Source organism: Acomys russatus, chromosome 4 (assembly GCF_903995435.1).
Source record: "Acomys russatus chromosome 4, mAcoRus1.1, whole genome shotgun sequence".
Lineage (NCBI taxonomy): Eukaryota > Metazoa > Chordata > Mammalia > Rodentia > Muridae > Acomys > Acomys russatus.
The window spans coordinates 40,914,756-40,932,159 of record NC_067140.1 but is presented as its reverse complement, the minus strand read 5'-3'; the positions used below and the strand labels follow the sequence as shown (position 1 = coordinate 40,932,159).

The following is a 17,404-nucleotide window of genomic DNA, read 5'->3' as shown; positions in this document are numbered from 1 at the left end:
CCATGCCCTTTCCTGCAGTGTTCGTGTTCACAGTGCTTTCTTATGTGTTCAGACAGTATTTGTCTCAGCACTTTCCTGTCACAGACCTAGGTTCTTGTGCTGCTCCATATAGAACTGTGTCCGTATCCTGTGACCTCACTGAAGTGTGTTTAGGTGATACATGCCGCTTGACCTCCATGGTGACTCTCTTGTACTCCGGCTTTTGCTCTTGGGGTTGGAGGATGTCAGGATTCTGCCTTGTGAGGTAGTGGTAACCTGGGGCAGAGTAGTGAAGCCTCAGGCAGTGAGGGTAGAGCCTGCGCCCAGGGTAGAAGCAGGGCTTGGAAAGACGACAAAGGTTGATGTGTGGCATGGAGCCAGATCATGCCTTCCTGCCTTGTTTCTCCTAGGTGTGCCTCGAAGGAGAGATTTCTCGTCAGTCCATTTTGAATAGCCTATCTCGAGGCAAGAAGGCTTCGGGGGATCTGATTCCGTGGACGGTGTCGGAACAGGTGAGGGAGGGGCTGCTGCTGGCCTGTCTAACTGTGAGAGGATGTTTGTGCTCTTAAGTCACTGGCTTGTGTCTCCCACAGTTTCAAGACCCAGACTTTGGAGGCCTTTCTGGTGGACGGGTTGTTCGAATTGCTGTTCACCCGGATTATCAAGGGGTAACTCATCCTCTCTCCTGTCGAACTTAGTGTGCTGCTGTTCCATGGGCTCCTGGCAGCCCTTTGGGTGTCCTCTGCTCTGGAGAATTTATCCAGAGCTTGGGCTGGGCAAGGTTGGTGGTATACCCCTTTCTCTGTTACGGCACAGGACTTGTTGAACCAGATTGTTTTCCGTCATTTTCTTGTGTCGCTTTGACAAGCCACCCCGAGGAGTAGCTGTAGAAGCAGCCCTTTCTGGTGGTGGTGCAGCAGGGCATCCTTAGACTTGGGTTGTGAGTGGGCTATGCTCCGAGGGCTAGACTAATGTAAGAACTGAGGCGCCTCTGTGTTTGGCGCCAGAGCCAGCTTCGACAGTGCTGGGTTTTATTGATAGCTTTTTCTAAGCGCAGTTTGGCCAGGAGCAAATGCTTTAGAAGCAAGACCAGGAGCAGATGGCTTAGACAGCCTGAGTGTGACCCTTCCCTCTGCTGCTTCCCTGTATCTGCTCATAGATGGGCTATGGCAGCCGCGCACTGAAGCTGCTGCAGATGTACTACGAAGGCAGGTTCCCTTGTCTGGAGGAAAAGGACTCTGAGACGCCACAAGAAATCCACACCGTGAGCAGCGAGGTAAGCATGTTCTGGCAAAACCCAGGCCTGGGTCTGGGAGGATGGTTCTCTGGACTCCTCCCCACTTGGGCAGCCAGCCACTTTCTCCACCCCGACACCACTTGTAGAGCATCTCAGCCCAGTCACCAGCGTCATCAGGAGCTGCAGCAGGAACCCTGGGAGCGGAGTGTTGCTTACTGGCCTGCACGTGTGCTGCATTGCAAACTAGAGACCTTGCTCTCCAGCGGCCTCTGTTGGCATTAATCCAGGTGGCAGAGTTCCACTTTGCCTTGCTTAGGGCTGCCTGCACTAGTGACTTCCCTTCACGTGTGTGCCTTTGCAGATCCCCATAGAGAGCCATGGGAGAGCCAGTAGGCCTTGATTAGCACTAGGCCCGGCTGGGTTAATTTCTGAGGTCACCGGGGTGCCAGGTGACAGAACCTCAGTTTTTATGCTGCATTATCAGAACTCCCTACCTCTGTCCTTCTGAAGTGCATCAGGCATTGCTAGACTAGTAGCCTTCCCTGCATTCTAGCTTGGGAACTCAGTGACTCCACATGTGCTTAGGTGTGTAGAATACCTGTGCTGATCACGACTCTTGGGTCCTGTTTGGACACCATAGGAACACACCAAAAAATCTTAGGTTTTGTTGTGTGGTATTCCGGATGGTTTGAGAGCCCCGTTAGCCGCTCTTGCTTTGCTCAGGCCACGGTGTCTTCTTCCCAGGCCATCAGCTTGCTGGAAGAAGTCATCACTCCCCGAAAGGATCTGCCTCCCTTACTCCTCAAGTTGAATGAGAGGCCTGCAGAGCGCCTGGACTACCTGGGGGTTTCCTATGGCCTGACCCCCAGGCTCCTCAAGTGAGTGCCTGTTCTCTGGGCCATCCTGTGCAGTGGAAGGACAGTCCTTTGGGTGCTGTCTCCCTTTGCAGCGGGGTCTGTGTCAGTGTCTGCTCCCTGTGCCTCTTGGGCCCTTCTCCCTTTATTTCTAAGCTGCTTCCTGGAGGCATAAATGGTGACACCCTCCCTTCCTTTTTTTCTTTTTTTTTTGTAGGTTCTGGAAACGAGCTGGATTTGTTCCTGTCTATTTGAGACAGACCCCAGTGAGTGAGGCTTGGAGCAGAGGAGGGATTGGGTTTGTGTCTGCAGCTGGCATAGAGCCTTGGTTCCTCCCTGGCTGTGCCCTGGGCAGGTGCTTTTGTGCTTTTGCTAGGACAGATGGACAGACAAACAGCTGTCCTCTTTTAGAGGCAGGTTGTCACAAAATGATTGCTCCATGACACCTGGCAGGTCTGGTGCGTCCTTGGCATTGTGCTTCATTTTAAAGTGGCAGGGGCACATGTGGGCATGTTTGTCAGATTTTAGGGCAATCCTGCAGGCTTTAGTCTCCCTGAGTTTGTAAAGCAGAATGGGGTTCTGTTGGTTTCTCAAGGACAGAGATGAACAGCAGGTTATTGGGAAAGTGAGAACAGTGGTGAGTTAATGTAACACATTTAGTCCCTGCAGAGAAACAGCAGGTGCTTGGGAAAGCCATTAAACTTGTTTTCTGTCAGATAGAAATAGCAAGCAGCAGGGCACATGTGGTGCCATGGGCTGGGAAGTGGCCTGGACGATGGCTTAGACCTGAGCCGAATGACTGGAAGGGACCAGAACTGAAGAAGGTGATGGGGTTAGTGATAGATGGAGTTTGGGGAGACTGCATGAGCACTGTCATTCTAAAACGGAAGTTTCAAGCTTCCAAAACATCACACAACGAAACAAACACAGGACCCTGGGAGTCTCGTGATCCCCTGGGTACTCCACTCTGTGGGTGAGTGGGTGCGAACTTAGACGCTACTGGGGTCACACAAAGCAAGAGGTCAGGAACCTCTGAGTTGGCCAGCCCTGGGTTCTGCACGGAGTAGGGCTTTGGGAGGCGAGAATGCAGACACGAGTGGATATTCTTCCAAGAGTGGAAGGGAGCAGAGAGCAAGATGGCTGTGAGGGTTGTGCCCAGGGGAGGACTTGTCAGGTGGAAGACTCTCTATGTGTTTGTTCACTGGAGATTATTTACAGGAAGTGCTAACAGAGAGGGCTGACTTGCAGGGTTCAGGCCTTGTGGAGGCCAGGAGGCTGAAACCTAGGGTTTGGAGGTTCGCTAGCACCTCATCCCTCACTACAGGAGGGGAACAGTGAGTGCGGTGGGTACAGCAGCTGAGATAGTGAAGATGTCTGGTTGCTGAAGGGGGCAAGGGGTGTGGCTTTGGAGAATGCAAAGCTGGTGTCCAAGTGTCCATGTGAAGTCTGAAGTGAGACTGCTGGAGGCTTGAGTGCTGGCAGGCAGGGAGCAGCAGAGGGGCTAGTGCCTGTCAGCATGCTTGTCCAGACCGAGGAGAAAGTTGGCAATTGTGTGCAGGAGGGCATGCTGTGTTCTGCTCAATCTGACTTGTTGCTGCCATTTTCTAGTGTCAGTGTTTTTCACTAGACACTAGTCAGAAAGCCATTTAGGTGCTGTCAACATGTGAGACCTTTGTTATGTAGTAGTAAAAAGTCCAAAAATTCGTGGTCTTTTACCATTTCAACACCTAGCGAAGCTCGAAGCATCAAGGGTTTGAGGCCTGGGTGACATAGCAAGAGTGTTGCACACAATCCTGTATAAACATATCGGCGGCCAGTTGGTTTGTTGGGAAGTTTCTGCTTTATCAACACAAAAATGCACTGACTGGATGAGATAGCGAAGCCTTCGTGGCCTTGAGTTCAGAGTCCACTTGAAAGGAGTGGGCGTAGAGCAGAAGTCAGGCCTGGCCTGAGGAGCTGCTGGGCCTGCTCTGTTTCTGTGGCCTTTTCGGAGGTTGCCCACAGTGTGAGCCCTGAAGCGGCCTGTGAACTGAGGCCATGGGGACGGTGGGGGAGCGCCACGCCCTTCTCTGCACGGTTGCCCTTTACCGCCAGTGGGAAGCTCTGAAAGGAAATTGTGTTCCCTAGAATGACCTGACTGGAGAACACTCCTGCATCATGCTGAAGACACTGGCTGACGAGGGCGAGGCTGAGCAAGGAGCTTGGCTCGCAGCATTTTGGAAAGGTGAACACCAGTGGAGTAGAGGGGACGGTGAGGTGACAGGCTAGGGCACCTCTAGACTGCTAACTGCCTGGCTGTGCCCTGCAGATTTCCGGAGACGGTTCTTGGCCTTGCTGTCTTACCAGTTCAGCACCTTCTCTCCCGCCTTGTCTCTCAACATCATCCAGAACAGGAGCCTAGGGAAGCCAGCCCAGCCAGGTGAGCTGCCTCCTGCTCCCCTGTCCATCCCCTGCCCCGGCTGGCACTGCATGTTGGGTGCCAGAGAAGAGAAGTTCATAGAATGGTTAGCTGTGGAACCTGACTGAAACCTGGGCTGGGAGGGCAGCCAGTGCAGTCCCCAGGGCTCTGTTTCTTCAGTTGAGAATATGCCATCAGCCATCCGTGGCCAGTGGGTAGAAGGGCTTTATGCATATAAAGCAATTGCTTAGTTGGATAAAAATTTTAAGAATTGGACAAGAGGTCATTAGCAGTCATTTTTAATTCATGTATATCAATGTCTATGCATGTTCATATATATATATATATATATGTATATGTATATATATATATATATATATATATATGTTTATTTATCTCTTTCTGATTTTATTTATTTTGATGGGAAAATCTGGGTTCTTTGAGCTGGGCCGCGCATGCACTTCTATAAGGTGAATCTGGAGGAAGAGTGGCAAATGGGGAAGGGTGAAGGTGTGTCCTTTACTGCTAAGGCACCAGGCCTCTTTCTTTGACGTGGTATATTGGTGGCTGCCTGTACTGCCAGTTCAGGATTGTGTTATTAGTGGCAAGGTGTTTTAACAATTTTATTTTTAGAGATTTATGTGTAGACTGTTTTGCCTGCATGTACACCACATGTGTGCCTGTGGAGCTCAGAAGGCATCACACTCCTGAGACCTGGAGTTCTGGTTGGTTGTGAACTACCTTGTGGGTTCTGGGAACTGAGCCTGGGTCCTCTGCAAGGCCAACAAGGGCTCTTAACTGCTGAGCCACCCGCCCAGCTCCTTCCTGGATGGCTTTGTGTGTTGGGTCCTGCGAGGGCCTCAGACTGCCCTGACCCATGTGACTCTTGTTGCATGCACAGCCCTCGGCCGGGAGCAGCTGGAGGCGCTTTTTCTCCCCTATGACCTGAAACGGCTGGAGATGTACTCTCGGAACATGGTTGACTATCACCTCATCATGGACCTTATCCCAGCCATCTCCCGCCTGTACTTCCTGAACCAGCTGGGGGACCTGGCGCTGTCTGCTGCCCAGTCCGTAGGTCGCCGGGAAATCCACGGGGGAGAAGGGAGGATGGTGGAGCTGGTGGTTCTGGGCCCTTAGTTGAGTGCTTGGAAGTAGCTTTGTGTCTTCAGCCCTGGCAGAGCTGACGCGTGCCCATTCTCTCCTGCAGGCTGAGGTGAGTGACATAGCTGTACTCGGCCCCCGCCGTGCTGCCTTAGCGGAAGCCCGGGCAGTTGTGAAGTGGGTGTTGGTCGGGGTAGTGTGAGCTAGAGTGCTTCAGGAAGGAGTGTTTGTGGTGCTCTAGTAACGGGATGGAAGAGAAGATGCCAGATAAACACAGCTGCTCTCTGGCTTCTGTTAGAAAGCTGCATCCAAAGGGGCAGTTCCGTTCTCTGGGCTGATTTAACAGGCAAGCGCTGTCTGCAAAGCCACTCCACTGATTGTCCTTCCTCCAGGCTCTTCTCTTGGGAATCGGCCTGCAGCACAAGTCTGTGGATCAGCTGGAAAAGGAGATTGAGCTACCCTCAGGCCAGCTGATGGGGCTTTTCAACCGCGTCATCCGCAAAGTTGTGAAGGTAACCTTGGTCCATGGTCTCTTTCCAGGAACATAATAAATACAGCCACTCTTTGTCAATACCAAGCAAAACACACACACACACACACACACACACACACACACACACACACACACACACACACACAAACACACACGGGTAGGGGATGGGTGGACTCCTTCCTAGAGACACCTCTACTGGGGTTTGGTATATACTCAGCCTGTGCCTGTGCTTGTACTCTGGTCATCTGTGATCCTAATGACTGCAGCATTACTTTGAATGCTTTTCTTTAAGACACCAAGTGCCTTGTGGAGGAGTGACTGACTGACCCTTGCTGCCCTGCACCTTTTCTTTCTTCCTGTTGTCTTTGCAGCTGTTTAATGATGTACAGGAAAAGGCCATTGAAGAGCAGATGGTGGCGGTCAAGGATGTGGTCATGGAGCCCACAATGAAGACCTTGAGCGATGACCTGGTATGCCCCTGCTGAAGGCTTTAGGGGTCCCAGTGTTTCCTTTAGCCACTGTTAGCCTGTAAATGTCGACCGCCCTCCTCCACTGCTTCAGAGCTGGGCTGCAGGCTGGTGGTGCTGGTGCGTGCCGGCGTCCCTCTACCCTCAGGCTGGGAGGCAGAGAAGTGCTCCAGCTCAAAGCCAGCTGGAGATGTTGATTAGAGGATATCCGGTCAGCCGGGGATACAGAACAAGACTTTCTCAAAACCACCAACCAAAGAGCTGGTCCTTCACACTAGCTTTCCCAGGTGGCATTCTGTAGGTCGCAGCCAGTGTGCTTCTCACTGAATGTGTGAGTGCAGCAACTTAGGCTATCAGTGCAAACATTGGTTACCTTTTTAGACACTTTTCCAAATGCATAGTTTGTAGGTGTATGCTCTGCACAGCTGTACCAGCTGCTCATTGTGTTCCGAGGAACCTCAGAAGGAAGGGCTCCTCCTCCTGTGACACCCTGTTCCCCTTCTCTCACCCCTGCTCTCTGTGTTCTGAGGAACCTCAAAAGGAAGGGCTCCTCCTCCTGTGACACCCTGCTCCCCTTCTCCTCTGAACCACAGGATGAAGCCGCTAAGGAATTCCAGGAGAAACATAAGAAAGAAGTGGGAAAACTGAAGGACATGGACCTCTCTCAGTAAGGCCCTCCTGCTTGCAGGAGATCAGAGTTCTCCCCTGCCTCCGCAGTGTGCAAAGTCTCCTAGCACACACCCACATCACGCTGTCTGAGGAGTACTATAGCTGAGACCTCGTGGTCTCTCATGTCCCTGGATCCCAGAGTTCTAGGTTTGTGTCCCTCCCCAAAGCCCTCCAGGAAGGGGAGCACAAGAGCTTCTCCCTTGAATAAATAGTCCCTTCTCCATATTTGGCTTTTGTCTGTGGATTTGTTTGAAGAAGGCTTTCTACCACCCGGACTCCCTGCGTACAAGGCGAGGTTTCCTCTCTACCCCGCAGGGTAGATCTGACAGTCCTGCCGCTTCAGGCGTTTCCCCTAATTCTAGACCAGGCACCACTAAACTTGTCCGCAAGTAGATCGCTGGTGATGGGGATTGAGCAGGGGGAGTAGTCAGGAGGCCATTTCAGGGTCTCAGACTGGTTTCTGTTTGATGTGCCAGCACTGCTTTATCTGAAGGAAGTAAGAGGTTGCAAGGTAGGGAGGTGGAGGCCAGACAGGGCACGGGCTGTGGTCAGAGTGAGGACAGTGATGGCAGAGGCGGGTGGTGAAAGGTAGCTGTGGCAAGACTGCCTTCTCACGGGTCCCTGGTGGCCCTTTTCTTCCCCTCTTTATGTGACTGCTCTGTCCAGTGGGGCTACACTTCAGGCCCGGCAGTATGTCTGTCACCCTCTTTGTACGTCTTCTTGTGTCTCCTCTGGGGGGTGACTTGTCACTTTCATATAGTTTTTTAAGCAGTTTCCTTTCTGACAGGCTTTAACATTGCCACTCTCTTTACAGATACATAATCCGTGGGGACGACGAGGAGTGGAATGAAGTTTTGAGCAAAGCTGGGCAGAACGCCTCCATCGTTAGTTTGAAAAGGTAAGGGCCTGATGCCCCACACGTGCCCAGGAGCTTCCTAGCTCTTCCTGGGGAGCAGGGAGTGGGAGCAGATGCTGAGGAAAGTGTCTTGGCTCCCTCCTTCCTCTGAGTAGCACATCTGCAAATCCAGCAGCATCCTGGGTCTGGCTCTCTTCTCTTCTGTACTCTCCAGCAGGCCAGGGCTGAGCTCTTGGAGCCAGCCTGAGGGACCAGGGCTGCCACTGGGTCAGTCTTGGGACAGTGGCACCGGGGCCAAGTTCTTCCATTCCTGCTTTTTTGGCAAGGGTCTCTGATGAATCCCAGAAAGTCAAGAATTGTCCCCTCCATCCCCTTAAGTCACTCAAGCACTTTGAAGGGTCTAGCTCTGGTGACAGCCACATCTTCCAGGTGCCTTCTGGCCTGCTGACAGCCTGTCCTCTAGTTGGAATAGTGTGACATGCATTCGGCTCCCCCGTGCTCTAGCTACACCAGTGGCTTTGACTGTCACAAAAGGCCTGGGAAGGAGCCTCCTGTGGAGAAGCCTGGCTCTGAGCTCCCCACTGTGATGGCTGATGAGGAGCGTCTGAGCCATGCCAGCCCACGTGGCACAGGATTGCAGTGAGAGTGGTGGTGCAAAGGACTCATCAGTCAGTCCTTGCACTCCCGAGACTTGCCTTTTTAAAAATATTTTTATATTATGAGTGTTTTGCCTGCATGTAGTGTGTGTGCCTGGTGCCTGTGGAGGCCAGAAGAGGCACAGGGTCATCTCGAGCTGGAACTACAATAGTTGTGAGCTCCTGTGTGGGCATTGGGAACTGAGCCTCAACCTTCTGCAAGAGTAGTGCCCCAAGCCAGGCACAGTGGCACACCTTTAATCCCAGCACTCAGGAGGCAGGTGGATCTCTGAGTTTGAGGCCGGACTGATGAGTTCTAGTGCAGTCAGAGCTACATAGAAAGATCCTGAAGACCTTTTGGCTGGTGGGGTGTAATAGCATCTCTTCAGCATTGCCCCCCGCCCCCACCCTCTGTGATGTCTTCATAGGGAGTCTGTTCCCAGGGCAAAGTACTGTTAAGAGAACCTCATCTCCAAGGGCTTCTAACTGGCAGGTTGCCTGCTCAGTCTTTGCGTTACCCTGGCCTGAGGCTTGCTGGTGGCTCCGTAGTCACTGCTGCTGGGGATCAGTTAAAAGCAGTGCACCAGGAAGGACTTCCCATGTTTGTGCAGTTCTCCGGGGTCATCTGGGTGAGGTGTGGGGATTTGTGTGGTGGGAATAATCTCTGTGGTGCTTAGATACATGAGGTCTTGGGACCAGAGACCATTTAGTGCTCTGAGGAGAACTCAGGCTACTCCACAGGTGGGCCTATGTGATACGGAGGAAGCCGGTCTGCAGGGAACATGTCTGTGTGTCATGTGTATGTGGCCAGGGTCATTTTCCAGATAGCCTGCAGCGAGCGAGGGCTCCAGGTCTGTGCTGTTCAACGCTCTCTGGTTTTGTCCTTGGGGCCGTTCTTTTTCTCCAGCGACAAGAAGAGGAAACTGGAAGCAAAACAAGAGCCCAAACAGAACAAGAGGATGAAGAAGAGAGATCACAACCGAAAGGATACAAAACTGAAGCGGAAGAAGTAGTGAGGTGAGGAGACGCTGGACTTCTGAACTGTGCTCGGCCGGGCAGCAGCAGTGACCGGCGCTCCAGCAGCAGCAGCACGCCCCTTCTGCCGTCTGTGTGCTCTCCGTGGCTGAAGACAAACCCACTGTCTAACAGTCTGCTCTGCTATTGTCAAGGGCTGTCACTCCACTGCAGGTCATGTTTGCACTTTGGGCCGGGTTTTCTTTCAGGCTCGTTCCCACTTACGGGATGGAGGCTGTGCTGGCTCCCGCCTTCCTGGCCCTCCAGTACACAGCATTCTCGCAGTGCTCGTCTCCCGGCAGACTTGTCCCAACCCACCGAGGCCCTGGTCAGCCGAGCCTCCTGCCCCTGTCCATTCCTGGCTGCAGCATGTCGCTGTCCTCAGGGTCCCAGGAAAGCCTGAGGTAGGCTGCAGCACCTAAGCTCAGAATGCCTCCTGGCTGCCTCCTCATTGGGAGGCTGACAAGAAAGACTCCTGCTAGCAGAAGTGTGAGGGCAGGGAGAGAGTATCTATTTTTAATAAAGGGCACCTTAGAAAGACCATTGCCTGCAATGCTTATAAAATTGACATCTGTGCATATTATATACTTCCTTGTTTCTTCTGGTGAGCTTTGGCTGCCAGGTGAAAAGTGGAGGCGTAGGTATCGTGGCCATTGGTATGCTGTGTGGCTAGAGTGCTAGCCTAGGCACTTGTGAGAGATCTGCCAGGTCCCAGCAGTGGCACTGTGATCACCTGGAAAATAAGCAGTCTCCTACCCTGGCTTAACAGTTCATCCTAATGGTTAGAGACAACGATTACATGGTGGCTTCGCACATACCTAGTCTCCACATTTAACTAAATCCACACAGACCCTTTGTTCAGCACTAGTGTTGGCAGAAGTCTAATAGACAAGGAAGGAAGGAAGCAGCTAGGTAGCTAGCTTCTGGGCCAGCAGGTAGTGAGCATGTGGCTCACCCAGTGGGAGAAGAGGCTTCGTGCCCACCTGGGGGCTGCACCCCTGCCACTGGTGTGCAGGGAAGCCTTTCAGGAGACAGGAGAGGGCTCTTTTTCATTGCTTTCTCAGGTAGCCTCCTGAGCCTGCCATTTAGGAAAGAGTTTAGAGCCTGGCTCAGAACGGTTGGGCAGCTTGCACACCCCGTCTGGATATCCCCAGCCCCTAAAAGGGCCCCTGGGCTCTGTCCAGGCTGCCCTTCTGAGCCTGACTGCCTCTACCCTGACTCTCTTTGAAATCTTGGGTACTGTGTGGTTAGGAGGGTTTCAGTGGTCAGCATGAGAGGAGGCCTGTGGGAAAAGCCTGCTGTGCCTTCGATGAGCCATGCCCATGCATGGGGAGTCACTACCAACAAGGTCGTCAGTGGCAGGTTCTGCCTGTCAGCTGTAAGAACTTTTCTTTTTTTTTTTTTTTTTGTGGGGTGGGGTGGGGTGGGGTGGGGTGTTTCAAGACAGGGTTTCTCTGTGTAGCCTTGACTGTCCTGGGACTCACTTTGTAGACCACACTGGCCTCAAACTCAAGAGATGCACCTGCCTCTGCCTCCCCAGTGAAACTAATTTTCTTTATAAACTTCTCAGCCTTGGATATTCTGTTACAACAGGACAACATGGCTTCACCTGCTTTAGGTGGAAGTGGGTCACAGGTGAGTGGAGTGATGTGCCCACATGCCCCAGCCACGAGGAACAGTAGGCCCAGTCTGGGTTCTGTTTGCTCCCCAGGTATAACCAGGAAGCCCTTAAGAGATAGCAGCTCCGAGACGATGGCGCAAGGACTGGCCGTGTTCTAAAATAAGCTTTAGAGCTTGGCAGTCGGAGGGGCCCGGATCTGAGTCTTAACTGTCATGGGACAAGGTGCTTCTCAACTTGGCCAGGTTGGCCTTTTCAGGACACAAAAGGAAGCCAATGCTCCCCACCCCCACTCCCTACATGTATCCTGCTGTGTGCAGTCAAGGTCCTTTTCAAAGCATGTGCCCTATACAGGTCTCAGCACTTTCTCCTTCAAACCTGAAAGGGCATGCCTCCTTAGCCCTCACCATCTGGCCCCTAACAGAATGACATCTGTAAAGCTTTTCTCTCTCAGATGTCACTTTGAAAATGAAGTCAGATGGGCTAGCTCTGCATATGTCACCAGGCTGGGGAAGGGGTTGGCAAGATTCAAACAAAGAGGGTTCCTTCACGGTCTCCCCACCCCTAAGCTATGGGGGGGGGCTGGTGCCAGCCTGTTGTACTGTCCCTACTGCTCATCTGGTCCAGGCAATCCCAGAGGATGCTGGAGTGACAAAGAACTGGCAAGCCAGAGAGTTCCTTCTGCACAATCCCTGGGATCAAGCACATTACAGAACCCAAGGCAACCCTTTCCCTGTAGCCTGAGATCACCCACTCAGGCTCAAAGGCCTGATCCACACCCTCTTCAGCTGCTGGGTTGCAATGGTCTATACTCCCCCAAGGTGACTTTCATTTACTTCTTGCCTGGCTCCTAGTGCCAGCCCCTTCCCCACCCTGCTGTGTGCAGTAAAGGTCTTAGCATCAGCACAATACATACATACCTTGTGTCTCCTGGTCACCCCAGCATCCTCTAGATTGCCTGGACCAGATGAAGAAAGGAACCCAGCTTAGGACAGAGAGCACAGCATCAGGAGAGGCTGGAAGCTGGGAAAGACAGAAGCCTTGGTGGCCCAGGATTGGCCCTGGTGGCTTCTGTGTTGGTACAGGGGTCTCAGGCACCTGCTGCATAAAATACTGCCTTGTCTGCTGTTCCTGGGTACGCCGCTCATTATATCCAGCCCTGGACTCCTGTAGGGAGTCAACTTAGCTCTTTCCTGTCTAGCTGCTAGCAGGGAGAGGCTGACAGCAGGGAAGTGGCACTCATGATCTTGGGTAGCTGTTCCTGGGTAAGTGATCAAACACCCCTGTTGCTGTCAATTCTTCCTAGGACCTAACACTAACTTCCCCTCCCCATAAAAAATGTGTGTGCATGCGTGCGCACAGGCCAGAAGCCACTGAGTGTCCCACTCCACTTGATTTCCTTGAGAGAGGGCCTCTTACTGAACTGGAGCTACGTTGGCAGCCAGCAAACCCCAGTGATCCTGTCTCTGCCTTCCACAGTACTGACTGGGGTTACGGGAGGCTTTTCACATCGCTGATAGGATTTGAACTTGGACCCTAATGCTTCCATAGCAAGAGCTCTTACCCGTCTATCTTCAGACCCACCGTTTAAAAAAAAAACGATATTCATTTAAAAGCATGCCTACTCTATATAAGCCCAGTGGGCTAACCCTTCACTTAATCCTAACACCCCTGCAGAGGAACAGGTTGGAGCTGCTTGAAAGCCAACCCAACTTTTTGGCTAGGAACCAGGTCTGCTGGAGGTGGAATGGTCAGACAAACTCTCAGTGATGGACAGACACTCTGGGACCTTACTGTCCCTGGGACCTTACTGTCCCTGGGACCTTGAGTGTGGTACTGAGGACTGCATCTCCTTCCCATGGCCCCCAGAGGGCACTGTCCTGCACAGGCTGTCCTCACCCCAGCAGAGCTGGGAAAAGGCCTTTCGTGGGACTGGTTCCTGGAGTCTCTTCCAACCAGAGTTCCAGGATGCTGCTAAACTGTAGCCACTAGGGCTCAGTTCCCAGTGATCTTAATAAGAACTAGCAAGGATTCCTGGTGCAAGGCTGGCCTTGAACAGACCCTGTCTACTGGGTGCTTCTCATCAGACCATGCAGTGTGGATACAGGTCTGCAAGCACCTAAGTAGCTTCCTCATCTCATCCTTCCTGTGGAGGTGCCTGGGCAAGAAAGGTCAGAAAAAGCCACAGATAGAACAGGACTCAGGCTGGGGAGGCCTGTCCAGCCCAATGGCATAGACAAGTTTTTACCTGCTTCATTTCCCAGGTGAAGAAACTGGCCCATCTGAGGACAGAGTCAGATTGACACCTTGGTAGGCAAGTGGCTGGCTATACAAGAGCTTTCTTGTGGGGTTTACCTGCCCAGTGGTACAGACTCGCCTCTGAGTGCCCGTGGTCCAGTGGAACTCCTCTGATGCTCTGAACTCCTCGAGGTAATCTTTCATGAGGGACAGAGGCCAAGGTCATTGTTAATGAGTGTTTATTGTTGATAAAACCATAGTACATTTACAGTAAGTGACAACATTAAGATATAGTTACAGTATCATACAATATTACAGCAATAAAATACCACTCATTCTTTTGTACATCCAGCACAAGCAGCAAGTTGAAAATATTTTCCAGGATTGTAAGCCCTGGGGGTTTCTGTTGAATAAATAGTCCCTAAGGTAGCTTGATGCTGTCCCAGTGTCTGTCCACAAACAGGCCAGAGCTTGGGCAGCCAAGACTGAGGGCTGGAGGGGAGGGGACATAGCTTCTCTTCCACCAAGGCCCTGTCCTTCATGGCCCAAGAGTCACAGATCCCAGGTAAGAAGTGTGCTCTTGCACTCCAGTCCTGAGTGAAAGGAGCCTTGCACTCAAGATGCCTGAGCCAACAGACATGCTAGAGCTAGGCCAGAAGTGTGAACCCACCTCTTTACTTTGGCTGCTAGCTGTAGCAACAAGAGCTGAGGTCCCTGGGATCCTATTCTGTGTCCCATTACACCCTCAGCTCAGAGGCTCTGAGCTCGGACTCCAGTTAGTAGTATTGCAGGGAGGGCCACGAGAAGGCCCAGTCTTCATGGACAAGGGCCACCAGCCCTTTCAAAGGCACGGCTTGGAGGACAAGATTTGGAAAGCCTTCCTCTGTGGCATTTAAGAAAACAAGACATTACCAGCTACTGCTCAGGTTACATTCTCTAGGTTCATAAGAATGCTGTGCTAACAGCCCCAGCCAGAGTGGGTGGAGCTGGATCGAGGTGGATTGGCTTGCTGCTGAGCCGCTGGAGGGGAGAGAGCACAGGGTAGCCCCTCAAGGTGCAAACTCTGTCACCCCCTAACCAGTTACTGGTTGAGCACCAGTGAAGTGGGTTCTCTGTCCACTCAGGGATCAGTCGACACCACAGAGGGGTATTTGGGAGGAAGAGCAGGAAGTACCCCCATGAGCCTAGCTCCAAAGGCCCTACAAGCCTCCCTCCACTGAGGGGGGCGGGGTTGTCACTGGTGGCTATTTCTGGTCTTAGCAGACCTTTGCACACCCACAGATGGCTGTCACCCTTCCATCCCACCTCACACCCGGGAGGTGACATAGACAGAATGCACTCGCTCAGCCAGGGTGCTCTGCAGGTCCTGCAGTGGGTCCAGGCCCTGGACTTTGCTGCTTCGGCCATAGATGAGCTGCCGGAAGGCATCCTGCTCCAGCAGGGCCTTCATGTGCTTGAGGAAGAAGCCCTCGCAGAACAGGGCCAGCTCTGGGGCATTGTGGATCTGTGGGGAAGGAGAGAAATGAGTCCTTTGTATAGACCTCTCCCATGCCAAGCCTGCCCAACCTTCATATGTCACCTGATCATAACAGGGCCCCTGGCTGCCTCTTGAAGCCACCTTCCCTTCTGTATCTCCTGGGAGTGCCTGGTTTGAGTCTCAGCTGTGTCACCAAGAACACTAGTGAGTCCCTTTCTTGAACAGCTCCTTTCCTAAGGGTAGTGACTACGCACTGCCCAGCCCAGCCCAGGGCCCAACTGACTGTCATGGGCAATGCTGCAAACCTGTGCTAACTCAATCAGTATCAAGCACTCGCTTTGACCTGGCACTGGGCAGGGGTGCTGATGTCCCTCTCTCTCAGGCTTTCTTGGGGCTAACATTCTGGGACAGGGAGGATAAAACCCAAAGAATCGATGAGACAAGCCAGGTGACCGCAGATGGACAGTAAAAGCTGGCAATGTCTGAGGCCTGGGGACATCTGATGACATGGGACTGGCTGGTCTTGCAAAGTGCTTTACAGGAAGAGGGAAGGGTTATCACAGGAGCCTTGGGCAGGAGCAGGCTGGGAAGGGAAATGAGGGTGGGATGCTGGGGATCTTGTCAAGCTTGCTATGGGCTGCCATCTATTGGTTTGCAAGCAGCCAACAACCTTGGGCAGGCTTAAATAGGGGGAAGACATGGTTTCATAGTTTTGAAAGAAATATGAGGAAGACAGGATGTGGAGAGACCCAAAACAGAAATGAGGGTAGCAGAGCGGGAAGTGAAGTGTGCTTCAGAGGTGGGTGGCCTAGGGGTAAGAGATGGTTCCGAATCAACAGACTTCTGATTTGGCCTGAGCCAATGTCAATGTCACTGCTGCCGGCTCCAGCTGCAGCTTTAAGCTCCCTCAGCCCGCCCGCCCCCGCCCCCCTTCATGTGGTCTGGGCACATGCAGCTCCCAAGTGCTATGAAGGGGCCCTGCAGCCAGTAGAGTGTGGAGGGGAGCGGCTGGACGTCCCTAGCCCTTACCTTGGCTCCCAAGTGCTATGAAGGGGCCCTGCAGCCAGTAGAGTGTGGAGGGGAGCGGCTGGACGTCCCTAGCCCTTACCTTGGCATATTTGTAGGTGTTGACAGCACTCTCCACGCTAAGGTTCTGGGAGCACAGGATCTCACAGTGTCTCTGCAAGGCGTCCAGCTGGAACAGGTTGGCAGCTGACAGCAGCTAGTTGGGTGGGAGGGGGCGGGGATAGGGTAAAATAAGGCCTCTTAAGAGGAAATGAAAGCCTCCTTTTAAGCCCCAGGACCCAGCCCTCCTGCTAGACCAGTCTGAGAAGAGATGGCCTCGACATGGTCCTGCTGGAGGCCTTCTTGGTGGTAGCTGGATGTGAGCGATACAGGTTGGGCACACACGTGAGCACATATGAGACCTGTGACCTCAAAAGAGATCTTGGGCTGCAAGTCAGGGTGTTTACCTACTTGAGGCCCTGAGCTGTGTGCTTCAGCCACTGGGGAGCAGGAGGCTCAGCTATGTCTGCTCCTCTTGGGCTGAGCCATCCTTTCCCACTGGTACCTTCTAACCACTGGCACAGCCAAGAAAGCTAGGCTTGAGGTGTGCCCAGTTCCTGTCTACAGAAGTGCCCTTACCTCAGATGGCAGCCCCTCCCCTGTCATATGTATGGAGACCAGGTCTGGAGGGCCGTGGGTTGCATGGCCTGTTTACCTGCAGGACGTCAGCAGTGGGGATCTCCATGGACTCTGTCCCTCCATAGTATAGGTACTGCATCAGCATCTGCAGTGGAAGCAGACATAGGGAAGTGCTGCACAGCTGTGACGCCAGCTCTGCGACCCTCTGACTCCTAGCCAGGACAAGGCTCCATAGCCCAAGTGGGAAGGTGCCTTGCCTTAAGTCACTCTGCATTCTGATGCCACAGGAGGGTTTTCTTATCCCCACTCCTGCCCTTCCCCACCCCCATAGTGTGCTCATTGCTTCTTTTGTCCAAAAATTATGCACGAACCCGGTGTGCTGGTACATGCCTATAATCCCAGCATTTGGGAAGCTTAGATGGGAGGACTGCCCAAGTTTGAGGCTCAGCGTGGGCCACACATCAGCAGGCCAGCCAGGGACAGCCCATCTCAAATGAGTAAGTTTTATGAATAGCCAGGCATTTGGTGATCCACTGTTGGAGGAGAGGTGGCAAGTTCAAGGCTAGTCTGGTCTACATAGAGAGACCCTGTCTTAGAAGCAAAAGAAATTTATGTGGAGCTGAGGGGTGAATAGAGGGACAACTGTCTAAGCAGGCCACATTCTGATACCTTGGCAATTTCCCCAAGAAAGGAAGTACTTGCTCACTTTGCTGCCTGGGGC

The 17,404-nt window shown here is 52.7% G+C and overlaps 2 protein-coding genes across 2 annotated transcripts in view; one reads left to right on the top strand and one right to left on the bottom strand.

The window, feature by feature from the left end:
- The window catches only part of Nat10 (N-acetyltransferase 10), a 38,363-nt gene extending 28,630 nt beyond the window's left edge, over positions 1-9,733 (top strand). The window contains exons 17-29 of the mRNA XM_051144257.1: positions 390-491; positions 573-647; positions 1,139-1,255; positions 1,961-2,094; positions 2,288-2,336; positions 4,198-4,294; positions 4,379-4,489; positions 5,370-5,542; positions 5,965-6,084; positions 6,437-6,535; positions 7,126-7,199; positions 8,016-8,099; positions 9,600-9,733. Of these exons, the coding sequence (XP_051000214.1) occupies positions 390-491; positions 573-647; positions 1,139-1,255; positions 1,961-2,094; positions 2,288-2,336; positions 4,198-4,294; positions 4,379-4,489; positions 5,370-5,542; positions 5,965-6,084; positions 6,437-6,535; positions 7,126-7,199; positions 8,016-8,099; positions 9,600-9,705 (1,341 nt within the window). The 3' untranslated portion in view covers positions 9,706-9,733. The remainder of the gene's footprint in view (positions 1-389; positions 492-572; positions 648-1,138; positions 1,256-1,960; positions 2,095-2,287; positions 2,337-4,197; positions 4,295-4,378; positions 4,490-5,369; positions 5,543-5,964; positions 6,085-6,436; positions 6,536-7,125; positions 7,200-8,015; positions 8,100-9,599) is intronic.
- A 5,001-nt stretch (positions 9,734-14,734) lies between these two features.
- The window catches only part of Abtb2 (ankyrin repeat and BTB domain containing 2), a 157,921-nt gene continuing 155,251 nt past the window's right edge, over positions 14,735-17,404 (bottom strand). The window contains exons 15-17 of the mRNA XM_051144256.1: positions 16,760-16,828; positions 16,148-16,261; positions 14,735-15,066 (exon numbers count right to left, since the gene is read on the bottom strand). Coding sequence (XP_051000213.1) covers positions 14,869-15,066; positions 16,148-16,261; positions 16,760-16,828 — 381 coding nt within the window. The 3' untranslated portion in view covers positions 14,735-14,868. The remainder of the gene's footprint in view (positions 15,067-16,147; positions 16,262-16,759; positions 16,829-17,404) is intronic.